This window comes from Lagopus leucura, unplaced genomic scaffold (assembly GCF_019238085.1).
Source record: "Lagopus leucura isolate 7727_CA_CO unplaced genomic scaffold, USGS_WTPT01 Super-Scaffold_100001, whole genome shotgun sequence".
NCBI classification, from domain to species: domain Eukaryota; kingdom Metazoa; phylum Chordata; class Aves; order Galliformes; family Phasianidae; genus Lagopus; species Lagopus leucura.
Genome location: NW_024962262.1, coordinates 59,991,922 through 60,010,906, shown reverse-complemented (window position 1 = coordinate 60,010,906; position 18,985 = coordinate 59,991,922). Strand labels below are relative to the sequence as shown.

Below are 18,985 nucleotides of genomic sequence, written 5' to 3'. Positions count from 1 at the left end.
GATCAGGGTGTGCACCAAAGAGGGCTCTGCTTCGTTGATGTCTGTCAGCAATGAATCTCTAGATGCCAGATAGTGGTTCCAGTCCATGTAAGATCAAGGATCACAGCCTGCTGCCATCCTGAGAGCTGAAAGGGCTCTTTGCTTAAGACCATTATTTGTAGGACTGTGAGGCAACTGAGTCAGAAAACTTTCCATTCTGGCTGCAACCCAAGTGAGGCAACCCTGAAACTTCCACTCAACCATACAGTTCCAGTACTCCCAGATGGTACGGTCCTGATGCCTCTCAGGTCAGTCTAATATTCAGGGAACAAGGTCAGGGAGTGCCTGAATGTCCCAGCTCACTGCACTTGCACAAAGGCAAAAACATAGTGGATGCATACTCTGAGATCACAGAATGCCTAGGGGTCTGCACCACAATGCTTATTTAGTCCTAATTCACTTAGCTTTAAAGAGATGTGAAAGCTTAGTCTGCTCAAGCATCTGATAACAAGTGAGTTTAAGCTTGCAATGTTTATTTGTAAGATTTTTTTTTTCTCAGCAGCTGATAAGTCAATATTTTCTTGTGAAGGGTATGTAATTAGTTTTGTTCTTCCTGCTTCTGCCATTTTGGAAATCAGTTCTAAAAGAATATCAATTCTACTGCAGTCTTCAAGACATTGAGTATTTTCTGATGAGAAAGTAAATTGGCACGTCTGAATGTGAAGCTTGGTGTTCACTGTTTTCCCTTGAACCCAGCTGCACACACCAGCTCTGCACATTGCTCTCCTGGAACCAGGCACTGTGTCACTAACTAACCTTATTCTGCCTGTGAGCAGGATTGTAATGTAGAGTCTTGAGACTGTAAGATACTTAAGAGTGTATCTGAAGATAATATAAACCTGATGTTATAATGAGCTTCCTGGTAGCACATGAGCTCTTTTCATTATGCAATTTAAAGTGTGTTTGACCTCACATGGCCACACAAGCATCTTCCTTCAGTTGCCCTACTTAGAAGTTTTAAGTCTACGTCTTTCAAGAGTAAAGTAGTGGAATAAAAACCACTTCATCATATCCAACCTAGAATTATTTCTGAACAATTATTCATATGGTTAAATAATCTGTGTGAGATGCTAGATTTCTCTTAAGAAGTGCATCTCTAGTATTCTTAGAAATTTGAATAACCTAGCTGTAAATAACATTTCTTTAAAACCGGATCAGACTGCAAATATTTGTGTTGAGGGCTGTAGAAACATGGAAGTGAAACTTTTCTCTCCCTGTGTGTGCATGCTTGTAGTTAAGGGCAGGCATGATTTTGGGTTACTGATTACAGACTTGGCAGTCTTAAACAGATAACTGTGCCTTGAGTTGCTGCTATTGAGAAAAAACATGGACAATTTGCTCATTCTGAAGTTAAAGAAAATACACGTGTGAGGAGCAGCTGAGGCCCCTGTGTTTGCTCAGCGCAGAGCAGAGGAGCTGAGGGGCGGCCTGACGGCGGCTGCAGCTCCTCACAGGGAGCGGAGGGGCAGCGCTGAGCTCTGCTCTGTGTGACAGCGACAGGGCCCGAGGGAACGGCGTGGAGCTGCGTCAGGGGAGGGCAGCTGGGGGTTGAAACAGGCTGCCCAGGGCTGTGGGCACGGCCCCGAGTGCCGGAGTTCAAGGAGCGTCTGGACAGCGCTCTCAGACATTGGGTTTGATTTTGGGTGGTGCTGTGCTTTAGGCATCATCTGTCACGTTCATGCAACTCAGGACATTGGCTCTTTTAGGTAGAACTAGATCAACAAGTGGAAGAGGGAAAATAAAGGAATTTAGAGGAAAGATTCTAATTACCTCCGAATGTATAATTATATGATCTTTATTTTCCTTTGTGGTTCATAATGAACAGTTGATGTTGAATGCCTTGTTGTTACTTCTTTTTTCATGTAAAAAGTTGCACCAGCCAGTATATTCATTTCATTGTTTACCCTTCTGCTTATAGATATGCTGTATAAAGGATCGTTGCATTGAAATGACATTCACAGTGTTCTTAAATTGTCAGCCAGAGCTTATTTCAAATGATAAATACATTACGTGATGTGAGAGACATTTAAAAAATAAATAAATAAATAGATAGATAGGTAAGAGCTTCCTGAGTTACAAAAATGTCTGAAGATTTTTTTTCAAGTGCCCAAATCATGCTGTGGTGTTTCCCTCAGAAAATGGTATCAGTTGAATTAATTGCTTTTAAATGGACACGGTCTTTTCAGATTGCTATGGATTTCGGTTTAGTTGGAAATAATTATATTCCTAACTGAGTTTTGGCAAACTAGAACAAATACTGTTTAGATCAAAATAGTGTGTCTATGTGTCTTTATGCTGTTATTTAGCAAAAGATGTGTTTAAAATGTCACTTACAGTTGACAACCCATTAGAGCTTCCCTCTTGCAAAGAAAATCTGTTTCCTGTTGTGGTGTGTTAATCTGGGTTCATATTTGAAGGGAAGAGTTCTTCTCAGACACTTGTTAAAAAGGAATGAGAAAAATCTTAGCTGTTAATAGATGCAGTTTTTGGAGCTGAGATTCCCTAGCAGTGTAAGGTGCTCAGATCTAGCTTTCTCCCTTTTTCCTCTTAAAGGTTACTACTAGAGAAGGGGGCTGGCAGAAGGGAATGCAAGCCACCTTCTCAGCTGGCTCCACCATTGCCCAAGTTTACCCAGCCCCCAGTGAGGATGGCTTGCACTAATAGTGCTTGGTGGCATTCTAACCATGAGGATGGCTTCCTTTCTTCTAAATTTGTTTCAAGGAGCTATGAAGAACCTGAGGTGTAGTGGCATCTAAGGCTGCTGCATGTCATTCTTCCTGGGGCCAACAGGTTAAATAAGAAACTTTTTTAAAGCGCTTTTATCTCTGTGGTAGTGGTAGATGCTATTGGTATCATAAGTTCCCAATGTGGTAGAAATGCTTTGGGGCTCTACAATCTCTTCAATCTAGTGGATTGAAGCAAAAGGAAGTGCAAGTTTTGAGAATCTAGGCTTACCTTTTGTATATATTTTAAAAATTGATTTGGACAATTCTTTTTATTATTTTCTGAGAGAATTTGAATTGCTAAAAAAAAAACTGTGAATTTTGCTTTGGGGTTTATAATGTCACCAGATATATATCCTTGAAGGCTGTATGTTCACAGTTTCTTCTAATTTATTCTAGTAAATAGAAATTAATTATAATAAGATCAAACATTCATGACAGTAGATAAAAATGTTTCTGGTTAAACTAGAGCTTCCCATTACTACGGAGACTGATACCCATGAGACATTAATGAACAGATTTAAATAAAAAATACATTTGAAACTAATGGCAGAAGCATTGGGGTGGAGTAAAACCACCCCTAACAATCCTTCTCTGCAGGTGGACAGCTCTGGTGTGTCACACTCTGCATTGAAGCAAGGAATTGCCTCAGAGGGGCAACCAAATTCCTGTCAGCAGGGAGCTACTGGGCGTCACTGCCTTCTGCATGGCAGCGGCTCTGATGCAGCAGGGACAGGGCCAGGAGCAGTGGCATCATACCCTGCACTTACAGAAGCAGCCCCTCAGGAGCACAGCTCCCAGGACTGCTGCAAACAGAACATGGTGCATCAGTAAGCATACTGCATCAGTAAGAGAGTGGCAGTAAGAGTGAATGGTGAATTAGCAGTGTGCACTTGCAGCCCAAAGGCCAACAGTACCCTGGGCTGCATCAGAAGAGGGGTGGCAGCAGGGAGATGGAGGTGATTGTTCCCCTCTACTCTGCTCTTGTAAGGCCTGACCAGGAGTACTGTGTCCAGGCCTGGGGCCCCCAGCAGAAGAAGGATGCAGAGCTGTTGGAGTGGATCCAGAGGAGGGCCACAAGGATGATCAGAGAGCTGGAACACAAATGTGAAGAAGGGGTGGGGGAGCTGGGCTTGTTTAGCTTGGAGAAGAGAGGACTCCAAGGAGACCTACTTGTGGCCTTCTGTAACTTGAAAGGAGCTTACAAGCAGGACAGGGACTGAATTTTTGCATAGATAGATAGTGATAGGACAAGGGAGAGTGACTTTAAACTGAAACAGGGTAGATTTACGTTAGATGTTAGGAAGAAATTTCTTACTCAGAGGGTGATGAGGAACTTGTATAGGCTTCCCAGAGGGAACGTGGGTGCCCCATCCCTGAAGGCATTCAGAGGAGGTTGAATGGGATCTTGGGCAGCCTGATTTGGTGGTTGGCAACCCTGCCCATGGCAGGGGGTTTGAGACAGATGATCTTCAAGATCCCTTCCATCCTAAGCCAGTCTATGTTTCTATGATTTTCTTTATTGTTTATGTTCACATTTAGCGAGTGATTGATAGCTTTTTATTTGTTGTAATTTTCATACTTGATTAGTTATGACTAATTACAGTTGTGCCAAAATACAACTGTTAACTAATTGTCTCATTAAATGCAAATAGCTGAATTCCAGTTGACTTTCACCCTTAGATTTCTGAAGGATGCTAGACAATTAACCTGCAGCATTGAAGTAGGGACATTTGGAATGTCATTCAACAGTGCTGAGACTGCTTTCATTTGGAATTTTTCTGTCATTGTACTCCTATGTATGGCAGTACCTCATCGCCTCATCTTGCAGAGAAGGGAGCCTTTTGGCAAAGTGTAATACATGGAGTTAAACTCACAAATAAGTCTTTAACTGAGATGTTCTGTAATATACAGCTTATTATTTGACTTTCAGTTAATGTTGCTATATATTACATGATAAAATCCTATTTAAAAACTCATTTGAAATTATAAAAAATGCAGACTCAATTTTTACAGATCAGGTGCTCCTTTTGGGGCAAGGTTGGTTGAGTGTTTTTTTCTTTGAAATGTCATAAAATAGTTTGACCCACTTCCAAGAACAAGGTGAATACTGGGGATTGAGCTGGACTGTCCCTACAGTTAACATATTTTGACAGCTGCAGAGTTGAAAGGGGAACTCTTTAATAGTGACAAGAAACAGTCTGTGCCACAATTTCAGAATACCACAAGAAAGCAGCTGGGAGTGAAAGCTGAAGTTTCAAGTCTCTTGATTGCTTTTCTGAGACATTGTGTGGAAAGGTGTTTTTTTTTTCTGATCGTCTCCCAGCAGGTAGCTCGCAAGGGCTTGTATGACTATTTCTTGTTCATGAAGTTTATGTGATGGGCAACACTCCTGTGGATCTGAGGGTGCAAATACCTGTGGTTCTTTATAGGGTCATTCTGTACATTCTGACAGTTTCTCTGTCCCTGAGTTTCCTACCTAGAAAATTATGTTAAACAGTCAATCAAACAGAATAACAGCAAAACAAAACCCATGGAACGTTTTGATGTTGTAAAATAAATAGCTCAGAGACTGAATGAATCCCACCATACAACAATTTGTGCAGTTTTCAGTTCTTCCCTTTTGCACCAGTGTTGTTGAACAGATTCAAGCTGTGCATTAGCAGAACTCCAAGGACTGGGCAGCATCTCATGGATATGACTGTTCCTGAAGCAGTCTCAGAACAAGGCATCAAGTAGTACTGTAAGAGCCATGTTCAACTGAGGTCTTGTTTACAAAATATCTTTTCCCATTGGCTTTGAATATGTTAAATTTATTTCACTGTGTGGAAATCTTCTATAAATTTCCTTTTAATGAAGCTTTACTTGTGTTTTTCAAGCTCAAGATCTTCCTTCTGAATTTAGGAAATAAGGGAGGATTGTTTCTTTGCTTTTTGTGTTCTGTTTCTCTCTAAGCAGAATAGATTTTGTTGATCTTCAGCTTCTGATCCTTCTTATTACCTGCTTCTGGCATTGCTTTTATTCCTGAGACTGTATTTTAGTTTTAACAGCACAGAAGGACTCGGTTCATATCCAGGGAAACGTTCTTTCTCCTGAGAGTTTCCCTGACTCAAAGCCTTCCACCTTGCTTCCCCTAGGGTGAGCCATGTCATCTATTATTAGTGCTAAACCCTAATGGGCAAAGTTGAAGTGGAAAATCTTGTGGAATAAGTGAATACAGTTCATTGGAAACATCCTTCAAGTCAGCGATTCCAAAGAGCTGAACTTAAATTGTTTAAAACAAATGTTTAATGGTTTTAATCTTCCAAAGAGCTAAACAATTTAATTGTTTAACAACTGTGGCCTATTAATTACACAGCAAAGTGGAAGCAAATAGTTGTATCAGCCCAAGATATTCCAACAAGCATTCACTGATAGTTGGCCAAAACATTCCCACTCTTTTTTACTACCCTGTCCTGAATAAGTGCCAAGTTCTTGAAAGGAGGAGTGCTTGCAGGCTTGTAAAAACTAAATTCAGGGCACTACAGATCAGGCTGATGTGCCCTCTGACATTCCTTTCTTTAAAGAGAGGTGTTTGACATTGATTATATTGACCATGAAGAGAAAACCAAAGAGGTAACATTTCCTCTTGGAAATCTTAATGTTAATGCTCAATCTTGGAATCCTGTTGACGTACTGAGCTGCTTTTGTTTTCTTTGGTTACATGACTTTGAAGAATAAAACTATTCACAGTCCGAAGTAAACTATTATGCTATGTCGTATTATCTTCTCTTTTTGTGCTTTATATATGAAAGCAGGTTGATTTCAAGAAGCTAAATGTCCTAGCACATCTGTACCCTTTTGAGTACTTCCAATTGTGTGTCTGAATGTCTCATCCATGTAATTCTCTGTAGTATTTTCCTCTGTCCTTTTCCACAGTAACTGTTTTGAGCATTTCATTATCATTTGTTACTTATATTAGTTTTATTACTTCAAATTAAAAGTAACTATAACAAGCACAATTTGACAAGCACTCAGTTTCTAATAAAGTAAATCAGTCAAATTTGAAAGACTTTCAACTGTATTTTTATTTTACAGCTTCCAAAAAAATGCATTTACATGAAACAATGTCTACTAAATGAGCAACTCAATTAAAAACATGATACAAGTGTACTTCCTTCATTTAAAATTTAAAAAAAATAAAATCCAAATGATACTGACAGAATATTTGTGTTGCATAATTATTATGTGGGCTAAATTTCCCTTCTAATCCCAGAAGTGAGGCTTCTTAATGGAAAGTGTTTCTTGAGAAGTGCACAACCCTCTGTTTATGTTGTAGTTCATGTCTCATTCCATCACATTCAATCATTGGAAAGCATGTAGCTGTCTGCTACTGGATCTGTCCTGCCTCGCATTTGCCATTGGCTGTGTTGCAGGCAAGTGTGTGTATTATCTCCCTAAATACACGAAACAGACTAAGGAAGTGTTTTCAGACAGTTTCCATGTGTTGCTGCTTTTAAAATGTGATGTTGTAGCCGCTTACGTTGGGCAGGTTGGAATGATTGGTTTTCTAACTTTGAAACAAAATCTTTGTATTCAGGCTGAGCTTATATTTGATGTGTATGATACTATGAATTCTAGACCTTCTTTTCCAGTTTAGTGACTCTAGTCACTTCAGTACTCAAATCTTCCTGTTTTGTTCAGCACATGAATGAGCATAAATTAGGACCCAGATACGTAAATCCCGAGAGCACTTTGTTATAATAGTTCAGTAACAAATTTCATTGAGTGTTTGTACCTCCAGATGGATTACCGCCATGAATAATGGATTTTCATTTGTAAGATTTTATTGGCTAGGAATTATAGTGACATTTCAAACCGTATGGCAATGGATTGGCCCAATTTGGGATGAGTAAATCCTGAGGGTATTCCAGGGTTTTTTTTATTGTATGGATTAATCTCTAGCTGGCATGTTTTGAGACTGATAAAAGATTCTGTCATTTAGCTATAGCATTTAATAATGCTTGCAGCTTTTGGTGCTTTTAATGAAAATTTCCTAATAAATCTTTTGGAGGTGCAGTTTGGTCTGGGCCTATGATATCTTGTTAATGTCATTTGGAAAGAAGCTGGTTCTGTCTTCAGAATTGTTTTGAATTTGTAAAATTATTAAATACAATATGGTATTTTCAGATTATTCATTCCTGTATCAATTGGAAAGCTTAGCAACTACTGAATGCTCTGTTTGCATCCAATTTAGATATCTTTTGATTTTTGTGTATGTGTATTTCTATACGTATACATATGGCTGCACACATCAATACACTGCATCAAGAGTGCTAATGTTAATTTGCAGGAAAACTGAAGTGATACCCTAGAAGAAGTAGGCAGGAGAAAAATTACTTGAGGTAAAGATGGAACTGAGTGGTATAGATCACCTTATGTTAAGCAATTGCAACAGCTTGCAAAGCAGGGGTCTCGGGAGCTGTGTAATTCCACAGTGCTTAATCTAATGGTCAATCAGCTAATGCAGTTTCTGTTTAATGTTTAGTTCAAATCAATGGAGCCATCTGGGAGCAGCGCATCAGAGAAAGTTTATAGCTCAAAGAGTCTCTGCCATGTTTATTTTATAAAGATACATAAATATATTGATACTTAAGGCATAATTTGTAGAGACGGCCAAGTGTTGCAGATCATACAGTTTCAGTTTTTTTGTGTTTTGTGTTTCTTTACTTTGGAGGGGAAAAAAGCAAACATTGCTCTTAGAGACTTTGAGTTGATCATCATGTAAAAAAACCTTCACCCCATTCAAGTCATGGGTGATTTATATGTACTGTACTCTCTGAAGTATCAGCAAGATAATAGCTATTATTCCCAAAGTTGTGCTTGACTTCACTAATATTACTGATGCATCAGAAATAAAAAGAGAAAATTTGTCATGGGCAGGTAAATGAGATTAAATGGAATAGCTGTGCTAGGCTGAACTGCTTTCAAATTAAAACAAATTATCAACACAGAAGGACAAGAAGTGTGCTAAAAATGATGAAGCAGGAGAAAAAACACAGAGCTTATTCCTGAAGTAATAACTGTTTCCTTTACAGTGGGATTGTACATGTAGCCGAGTAGAAAAAAAGTGCAACCGTTCCTCTGTAGTTTGAGGAAATTTTTACTTGCGTTATATAATGACATGCATTATTCATTTTCTAAGAACTTGATATTTTGCTAATTAGTGAAACAAAGTATCTTTTTTCAATAAAAATAAATTTCTGTTTAAGACGTGGGGTTGGTTTGTTTTTCTGACAGTACGTGTGAGCACGCTCACCTTAAAATGCAACTTTCCATTTTGATAATTCTTCTTTGAAAGGGGACAGGAAAGAGATGGGTCACACATGGAGCCTGATGTTTCACAGACTGATGCTGTCCTCCCTTGTCATTTCTGTGATGAATGAGCAGTGTCTGACTGATGAAAAATATGTATCTGTCAAGGATGCGTTTAGGCTGATTCATCTAATAAGTCATTTCTTGCTGTCCCGTTATAACCTACAGGCATCTGATTTCTAAGGGCTGTCATTTCATTATACGACACTGCCACTCTATCCTGAATGGGTTACACAGGAAGGAGTTTGTCGATTTTAAATACTTTCTCTTGGTGTTCAGCTAGGAAGTATTTCTTCTTTCTGATCATATTATCATTAATTATTTCAGTATCTCCTTGTAAGTCTTTCTAGAGTTAAATGCACATTCATGCTGTTGATTCCCTGTAGATTTCTGATATTTATGTATTAATGGTGTGACAACATTCTTAATTTTAAAAAAATTTGTTTCTGGTGCAGGTAGAAGAGGGCTGGTGGGAAGGTATCCTTAATGGAAAGACGGGCATGTTTCCTTCCAACTTCATAAAGGAACTGTCTGATTCTGATGATGCTGGAATAGCACAGGAAGAGCAAGTAAAGCCAAGTAAGAAAATGAAATAATTCTTCATGTTCTGTATGTACATCTGTGTGCTTTCCCAACATATTGAGAAGGTAGTTGCATTCTTATCTCTTTCTTGGAAATATTTTTGAATGCTTTATTCTTCATTTATATTGTGAAAGTGTCAAGTGATGATGCTAAGTGAGTACTGGCCATGCTACTTGGTTTGTAATGCTGGCGATGCTACTTGAGTTCTGTTAAGACTTGCCCAGCTGCAACAGATTGAGGACACGGAGGGCAACGATGACTATCAGCTTTGTCTTTCCAAATGAATTAAGATTTTTTTCTTGTCTCTAGATGTGGAAATTGAGCAAAGTAATCAAACATTTTCAAAGTGGCTACGCTTATTTAAATGAGAGATTAAAGTGCCATTCCTCCTTCAATGACTCCGGTAGACTTAAGGATTCATAATTATTGGTGTGGGACATGCGGCACTTTTTCCCTCCAGGTGCTGAGCATGTTACTATCACCTCCGCCACCCAGTGCCCCAGCAGCCAAAGGGAAAAAGGCCAGAAATGGGACATGGACTTTGTTCTCTCACTTACAGTGGGCCAGTACTGCTGCAGGTGAAAAGCATGTTTGGTAATTAAGTTTGCGACAGTATAAGCATGGTAGTGGGTTGCCCTTTTTATAGCTTTCCTTGAAGAATAACCTGAACCAAAAGTATGCATTTCTATGAAGTGGATATTTGTTGGTCTTCGTGTTTTTTTCTGTTTTTCAAACAGTCTGTTACATCCTGATTTAGTGATTGATTTGGAATCCTTAGTGAAAAGAAAAAAAGTCAATTGTATTGATGTATTTCAGGATAATTCCACATCTACCTACCAAATTCTTCCTTTACGGTCAATTACTATTTTCAGCAGTGCAGGTATTCGTTGCTGTGTAGTATTCTCCTGAGATCTTTGCAACAGACAAATTTGAAAGGGCTCCCAAGATCTCTGAAAGCTTGTTTCAGCTCAAGTTTACCAAAGCCTCTGTAGCTCACTTTGCCAGTGAGAGGCAGAAAGTTACAATGTTTCTTTTTTATTGCCTTTTTTATTCTTTCATTTTTCCATTTAGGGCAACTTTATCATCTTTATTCTGTCACACAGAGATAGGATTCTAAGAAAACCGGTGTATGCAATGATGAAAATATTTCCTATTGGTTTTGCAATAGAGTTGTTATTCACATATAGTCGCACAGGTGACCTAGTTACGTGGTCAGAGGTGCTAATGGTGTTTACAGGTAATGTTTCTTTACCCAAATGAAAACGTGTGTAAAAAAGTTAACAACTGTAGTGTGTTGGAAAAGAAAGATGGGCATTAAGTGAATCTGCTCACTTCGGCAAGATGGCACGCTGCTGCCTGTAATTCGTATATGCTGTCATGAATTTGTGTCATTATAAAAACAGCAAGTGTTGGAAGAATTAATTGTATAGATGTAGTGTTAGCTCTGCATTCTGTAGTGCTTGGTAGCCTGTGAATGAAAAAGGTAAGTGATACTGTTAGGGATGGAATGCCTTGATTCTATCTGTATGAAGAAATAAATATTTCTTCCCCTGGTAGTTTGATAATTGTCTATACTGAGCATCCTAAAAGTGTCTTTTAATAAAAGCACACATTGGAAAGCATAACAGCAGACACAAAGCATTAGATTGTTCCATCAACCTCCCAGCCAGCATATGCTCAATTCATACTGTCAGTTCTGTGTGCTAGCGGTGGTGACTGACAGCTATCACTTGTAGGACTTGCACTGAGAAGATACCAGCAACAAAGGTATTGGTTTTGTCTCTTTAACTAAATTGAAGATTTACCTGAGAGATAATTTTTCCCCTCTCTTTCATATCCGTTTTCTAATATCATAAACCAGAAGAATTCTGTGAGCCCTCAAAGAGACAAAAAGGGATTCAAGGAATGTTGGTGTTCTCGTGGGGGCTTTACTGCTTTTTTATTTTCATTTATTTTTCTTAAAGTAACACTGCCAATTTAGGAACTGTATTTCCCTAGGAGAAGTAGGGAATTATGCACCAGCTCAGTACTTTCTATATGCTTTATATAATTTTTATAGGTGTTATATTCATTACACATGGTGCTTTATGAGGCTATATTCAGGTACCCTCTCTGTATTTGAAAATCTTTATAATGAGATTACAAAACTCTACAAGGTTATACATATGACTAGGAGTGATAATCTCATTTCAAGTATCTGTGTTTATTTCTAAAAACACAGCAAGATAAAAAGCAGCTAAACTCTGGAAGATTTGGACATAAAACAAACATAACTTTCTAGGTAATATCAACTCCCCCCTCCTAAATTAAAAACACGACAGCACGTCAAATCTGCAAGAACTTTTTATTTTTGGTTTTTTTTTTCAGGAGACGTTGTTTCAATCTGTATCCATCATAGGATTTTATGAGGCAGAAATCTTGAATATGAATTCTGGATTGTTAAGGTTTTTTTCTAGATGAATACTTGGATCCAAGATGCTTTACCTGTGCATTGAAACAGAACCTTGGGTGGTCACTGAGGTTCTACATAGCTCCTAGAGGGTCCTAGCTGGTTTTGATTCCAGCTCTGCAATCTTGAGCAGAGGCCTTAAACTCTTCAGCATAATTAACAAAATGGACTGCAAGGCTTGGCAGAGTAGCATGGGATCTTTGGAGAAAGGACGCTGTGCAAACACAAGCATATTGATAACTTGGTAGTTTATGCGTTAGTTCAACTTGATGTTTTAATTTCATTTTACTGACCCTCTCTGGAGAGAATCTTTTTGAAGGCACAAATGCAATTGTTGATGATCTCAACAGAAGTAAGAGAGTGAAGTTGTATAGCTTGGCTTTTTAGGAACAAAGATAATAAACGCACACATTTTTCTTTTCTTCTATTATGTACTACAGAGATCTAATGGGGAAAAAGATGCTGTCTGTTTTTGTGTCCTTTTACATTTTACAGCAGATCAAATGCTCAGAACGAATTACCTTGGTTTCTTGGTTTCTTTCCACTTCTACCAATGACCTCAGAAAATGCTTTAGAACAAAAATCTGTGGTTGTTTTTGTTTTTTTAAATGCCTGGGCTAGTTTTGGAAGTGCCTGAGAAAACATACAGTGGGTTTTATTAGCCCCTTAACTGAAGGGGCCGGGAACTATGCTTTATAGTAGGTAGTAGCAGATAGTAGGTAGTAGGTATAGATAGTAGATAGCAGATAGTAGGATAGTAGGTGCTTAGCAGATTCGAAAGTGAGACTGTTACAAGATCAAAAGATAAATGAGGCCTGTTATGTCTCAGTGCCTCGCCTGTTCTTCTGTTCAGAAGTTGCCAGGCCCTATCAACTCTGCTTAGATCCTGTCAGTGATGGCCACTGAGAAGTCATGATTGCAAGAGCTAGAATCAGTGACTGCAGCTGATGCTTCAGTCAGGCAACCTACTGTATTTTCAATTAAAATTTTCTGGTATCTGTTCCTTTCTGTCTGACTCTTCACTGTCACGAAGCTTAATATATCTTTCTCTTAGGATTTTCTTAATTGTAGCTTGAATATTTTAATAGCTTTCTTTTAATGGTATCTTGTGTAAGCAAGGTGAGAAGATGAATTTGTGGCGTTTTGGCTTCCTTATTTTGTAAAAATAACACAAGGAAGATATTTTGCTGTTAATTGAACTACAAACACAAAGCAAAGAAGCTGCTTTTTACAATGTATAAATAAGTTTAGCTTTTGTTTTCTGAAAAATCCAACAGAATGATGTGCAAGAAAAAGATCTACATTTTTTGCTTCCAAAATGGGTAAATGCTATATTGAGAAAATTCATGTGCACTATTTTGCTATAAAATTCTACTGAAGACACTCATTTTTATGATGGCTCACCTAGATATATTGTCAGCAAGCTGACATTGATAAATTTTTGGGCTTGCCTGGGTACCTTGGGTTAACATAATGAAAAACAACAGAACAACTCGGGTGCTTTTACCTTTTGCCTTCACTTGAATTTGTGTCAATTGTCAGAACATGAGTTGTCTTGTTATCAAAAAAAAAAAAGAAGAAATTCATGCTTTTGATAGTGAGAACTTTATCTTAAATATCTGAATAGGAGGTGGAATTTGGTTTGTTAATGTGTGACAATACAGCCAGCTAAGCCACTGGCTAAAAAACTGTTCTATTCAGGTTTCGGTGCTCAGTTTGGCTAAGCATTGTTTAAGACCAGGCCCTGAGTCAAAAACAATTGTAACAAGTCCTCATGGAAAAATGCAGTATTTCTGGTGCTCACAGGATCCTGGTATATTAAAGAAATTTGAGTGTTTCAGTGTCCTCTTTGGATTTCAGCTGTGCTCGTTCAGTGCATCTGCATCAGGACTGTTGAGCCACTGTGAGTACATCACTGCAGTACTAACTTCTTTCAGGCTTCCCCTGTGCTCCGTGGAGAGGCTGAATAAGGCAAATCGTTTCATTTGCAAGTTTTGCAACATGATGGACAACAGATAAAACCTAAGAAAAAATGCGTTCTGTTGGACATTATGAAGAACAACCTCAGCAAAATCATGAGATTCTATATCTGATAGACATGCAGTAAGAATAATTTAACTTCATGTACAATCGGATACTTTTGTTAATATTCTCATTGTTTTGCTATAATGAGGCTTTAAAAATGTTAGAGACTGAAAATACAGATTAAAACCTCTTCCTCTCCCTTCTTTTTACCATTATTCGATCTTTTCACCCCCACCCCGCCCCTCCTCCTTTTTTTTCCTCTTTCCTTCTCTTGCTTGCTGTCAGGAAAATCTGCCTTTGAAGGGACAATTCTGTACAGAGTGGCACCGGCAAAGATTGACAGCTACAGACGCTATAACAGTGAGTGTGTTTCAAAATCAACAAGCAATAGCTTTAGTCCTGAGTACCTGTTTGGTTTCCCTACACTGCTACTCATTTATGGCTACCTTAATTGTGTATATTTGTCTGTAAGCTAAAGTCAGTTTGCTGCTAATGAGCTGCCTAGCCTTAATGCAATGGGAATGCACTCAGTTCTTCTGTGCATGTGTATGTTATATGTCCGTATAATGTACGTGTGTAGCTCACAACAGATTGTGAATTACATGGGATATTTGGGTTTGCTATGGATTGGAATAAAGACTATTTAGTCTTATCATTTTTGCCACCTGAAATATGAAATGGCAATTTGTGGTAATGGAATTGGTAATAATCACAAGTCTTTGAATTAAAACTCCATCTGCTCTACAAATAAAGTTCTCATTACGATTGCTAAATTCATTCAATATGCTATGCCTTTTTTAAGAACAACGTGTTTTTTGTTTTGTTTTAATTTACTGCATGCTCCTCTTTTGGCATTCTGTCTTTGACAGCTATTACTCACAGCATTTTGGTTGATAGATTTGTTCTGCCAAGGAAGTAGGTAAAAGATGCAAAGATACTTTCATCTCATATTCAGGTTTTTGCCTTCTGCATTTTGGAAGCATGAAACATATGCTGCTTTTCATATGCTTTTACTACTCTTGTTAATATAGAAGAGAGGATGGTGATAATCAGATGCAAGACTGAGGAAGTGAGGAAGATGGAAATCTGTCCTTCCACCTGCTTCCTCATCCAGAAATGTAGCAGAAGGAGATCCTACTGAGTCAAATTCAGTGTGACTGAGTACAAAGCATTCAGTCCTGCCCTCCGGTGCACAGGATGTTGTGCTAACTTTGACTTATAATTTCATCACAGACAGCTTTCTGTTCAGGTTGTCCAAGCTGTATTGCCCTTCCTCTTTTTTTTTTTGAACGGGAGCATTTGCTCTCCTCCCTCTGTGGAATTCTGTTTTATGCATATTCACAGCAAAGGGTAAAACAGTTGAAGTGGTAGTCTTCAGTGCTGATAAGCTTCTCTGTATGTTGTTGTTTGAAGAAGAACAGGAGTTCCGTATTCTTTCTGTCTACCAGAATTGCCCTATTTTCTGCAACCCTTCTCAGTCTTCAAACCAAGCTCTTTTGGGTGAAGCAGACTCTGACTGGTGGCCCTCACATTTTTTTTTTTTTTTTTTGCTGCATCTCATCTTACAGTCTTCTTAACTTCCTCACTCAACAAGCATGCTTCTTGCAGGATTTTAGACCGTCGTGTTCTCAGATCCCCTCTGTTTTTGAGAAGATATTTACCTACCTGATAAAGATAAGAAGGAACTACAGAGTGAATCTCCAGTGTGTTGACTTCTGATTTCAAAATCTAGCTTCAGATCAAATGCTAGCTCTGACTTTGGAGCCCTGATTTCACAACATTAATCTTTCTGGACAGCATTGCCCTCACATTGCCTTCCAGAGCTTTCTAGAAACCTACTGTCTGTGCCCTACCCTTCTTCATTTGCAGTCCACTGGCCTTCCCTCTTTTCTCCTGTTATGTAGGGTTAGCCTAAGCAAAATCAGGAAGATTTCAATCACTTTTCCTGTTGCGCTAGAAATGCACTGCATTTTGTTCTTGATAACAATACTGCCCATGATCTATGCCATGTTGCACAAAATAAATTTTATCAAACGTTTTGAAGCTTGCATGGCTGGATAGGAATCTACAGGTGTTCTTGTTAACTAGCTGCAAGACAGCTTAACCGGTAGGTTGCGTTATGTTGCCCTGGACAAACCCTTTTATGAGCTTTGTTTTCCAAGCTGACCAAAGATGTCTGGTTTAATACTACTTCCCTTGGCGCTTGATGGCAAGTTTTTCATGCTACTGAGGTATCTTGCTTTCTCAGTAAAAGTGCATCTTAAAAGGGCAGAAGTCCAGCTACATTTGTGCTCCGTTTGTTGCTTTCTGGGTTAGAACTGGGACTGAAATGGATAGTAAGGAAAATCAGATCATTTGGGACAGTTTTAAACAAAGCAAGTGTTGGCATCTCTACTTACACAGATTTTATCTCCTAAACTAACATCCAAAAAGGATGTTTCATTATTCTTCCTGTTGCGTCTATTGGCAGCTCTCTTCCTGCATATTCATTTTCAGCTGAGGGAGCGGCCAGCTATTTCTGTTTTGTATCTTATCTGTGGGCCTTATTTTTAGGCAAATGCCCACATACTTATTATGTCTGCAGTGGAGACATCTCATAGGGTTGTTTTCATTTAGGAATGTCATTTTAAACAATCATTTTAAAACAACCCACAGGTTTCTGATTGCTCCATAAGTTAAGCTTAAGTCAGAACACAGCTTTGGATGACTTATGCCCAAGGGGTGCTTTGATTCGCTGTATTGCATTGCATGAAGCGTTGCTCACCTTCTGAATCAAGCTTAGAGCTTTCACTTTACACACATATGCCAGGTGCTAAAATAATTTATTTTGAAAGCCATTTTGCAAGAAATTTTGTTACTTAACCAAGGCCTGGAATAGCTAAATGCTGTTGAATTAGTTTGTAGCCGCTTCTGGAGATATTTTCTCTGAAATATGCAAGAATGTCTCCTGCATAAGCAGCTGGCGTTGCCTTCACAAGCTGACATGGCTTTTTTCATCATTAGGATGCCAAGCCCCACTCAGCAGTAGCTCTAAACTCCTTTGGCATTCTGCTCATTAACCTGCTGTCAGAAATTTTTTGCTGCTGCTTACGCTGGATGAACACACAACAACGAATTACTTGTAGTTTTATTGATCGCGGCCCCTCTTCTCTCATCCAAGAGCTTTCTGCCGCTCCACAAAAAAAAAAAAAGCTTCTTAGATTTCTAAGGGATTTTATTTTTACTGGTTTAATTTTTCTTTCTTCCTTCACTTTCTTTTCCTTTGAAAATGCGACAGCTGAGGAACAAGGCAGATTCAATGCCTGGTTTGACAAACATTTGCCTCTCTTTCCATACACATGGACCCACAATGCTGTCAGTAATAGATATTAGATATAACGGAAGAAGATGAGACAGGATCGTTGAAACAGAAGTATTCGTGAGTAAATCTTAATTGTGTTTTCTATTGCTCGACTACTTTTGTTTTTTTCTTACCTCTTGAGGAACGGTGGCTGGCCAGAGTTCAGAGAAATCAGTGTGGTTGATATACCTAAGATGTTATTAACTAACTGCATTTAAAAGTGGCTGATTGTGAGCAATGTTAAACAAGGAACCAGAATGTGCATTTTAAGAGCTCTGAAGAGAATACAGTTAAAATTTTTAATTCAGTTTCTAACTTGATGAACTTATCTTAAATGCACAGCTGCTACAATGGAAAATAGCATCTGGGGAAGAACAATATTAAAAAATCGGTGAGGGAAAAAATTTTGGTTAAGAAATTTCTTCTGTTTTCTGAAGAAAGATGTATGGATTCCAAGGGACTGGGGTTGGTGGGTAGAACAATTATGTTGACTTGGATGAAAATAAATCATTTTAAAGATTCAGATTCCCATCAACAAGTGATTTTCCACAAGTCTCACAAAAGACCACTTTTTGGTGAGTGTCAGGCAAAGAATTCTTTTGGTGGGTGTTTGCATATCTGTTCTTTTACATGCAATAACTTGTTCCTGTACTTGGTGAGACGGAGCGTGATGGGAAAAAAAGTGTTCCAAAATGAAGAATGCGATAGTACAGCTGTAAAACTTATGAATGAATGGTTGTTTCTGTTTGCTTTTATGGTCCTTGGGGAAATGGCTGGGGATGAGATGAAGCCACCAATTTCTGTATTGATGGCTTGTGTTTGTGCTGCAGTAGATGCTTGCACTGCATTGCCCATAATGCATGCTGCTAAATGGTGCAGGACACTGCTCCCCTTGTCCCTGCATGATTAATTGTGAAAGCATAAAAATTTGGGGCTGTTTGTTACATGGCAAGAACTGTTGTGGTAAGAAAAATGAATGTGCTGAAAGGAGATGACAGAATGTTTGGGTTACTAGGTTGCATTTCTTGAAAGAGTGTAACTGAGAACAAATAATTACTAATATTGAGATGGTCTGCACCAGCCATTTGTACGTGTGCAAGGGCTGCTATGAAGGTAATGTCTTCTATTTTATGATGTTGCCCCATGATGTCAGAGTGAATGGTGGTGGTACAGCAGTAGAGGTTGAATCTTCCCACCAATATCCCATTACCTTTTGTGGAATCATAGAATCATAGAATCCTTTGATTGGATTAAAAGAAGAGACCTTTACATGCCGTCTAGTCTGCAGTGAGCATCCACAGCTAGATCAGGTTGCCCAGGGCCTGATGCAGCCTAGCCTTGAAAGTCTCCAGGAATAGGACATCAATCACATCTCTGGGCAACCTGTTCCAGTGCCTCACCACCATCACTGTAAATGACTTTTTCCGTATATCTAACCTAACTCTACCCTCTTCAAGCTTGAAACCATTTCCC

General features: G+C 38.7%; 1 protein-coding gene and 1 long non-coding RNA gene across 4 annotated transcripts in view; both read left to right on the top strand.

The window, feature by feature from the left end:
- The window catches only part of SH3KBP1 (SH3 domain containing kinase binding protein 1), a 217,383-nt gene that overhangs the window by 113,974 nt on the left and 84,424 nt on the right, over positions 1–18,985 (top strand). For all 3 annotated transcript variants that reach the window (XM_042866909.1, XM_042866910.1, XM_042866913.1), the window contains one exon: positions 9,572–9,695. In XM_042866909.1, the coding sequence (XP_042722843.1) occupies positions 9,572–9,695 (124 nt within the window). The remainder of the gene's footprint in view (positions 1–9,571; positions 9,696–18,985) is intronic.
- On the top strand, positions 10,108–17,664 carry LOC122177491. Its single transcript, XR_006178084.1, has 3 exons — positions 10,108–10,276; positions 14,458–14,532; positions 17,450–17,664. It is a non-coding gene; the product is annotated as an uncharacterized LOC122177491 (long non-coding RNA).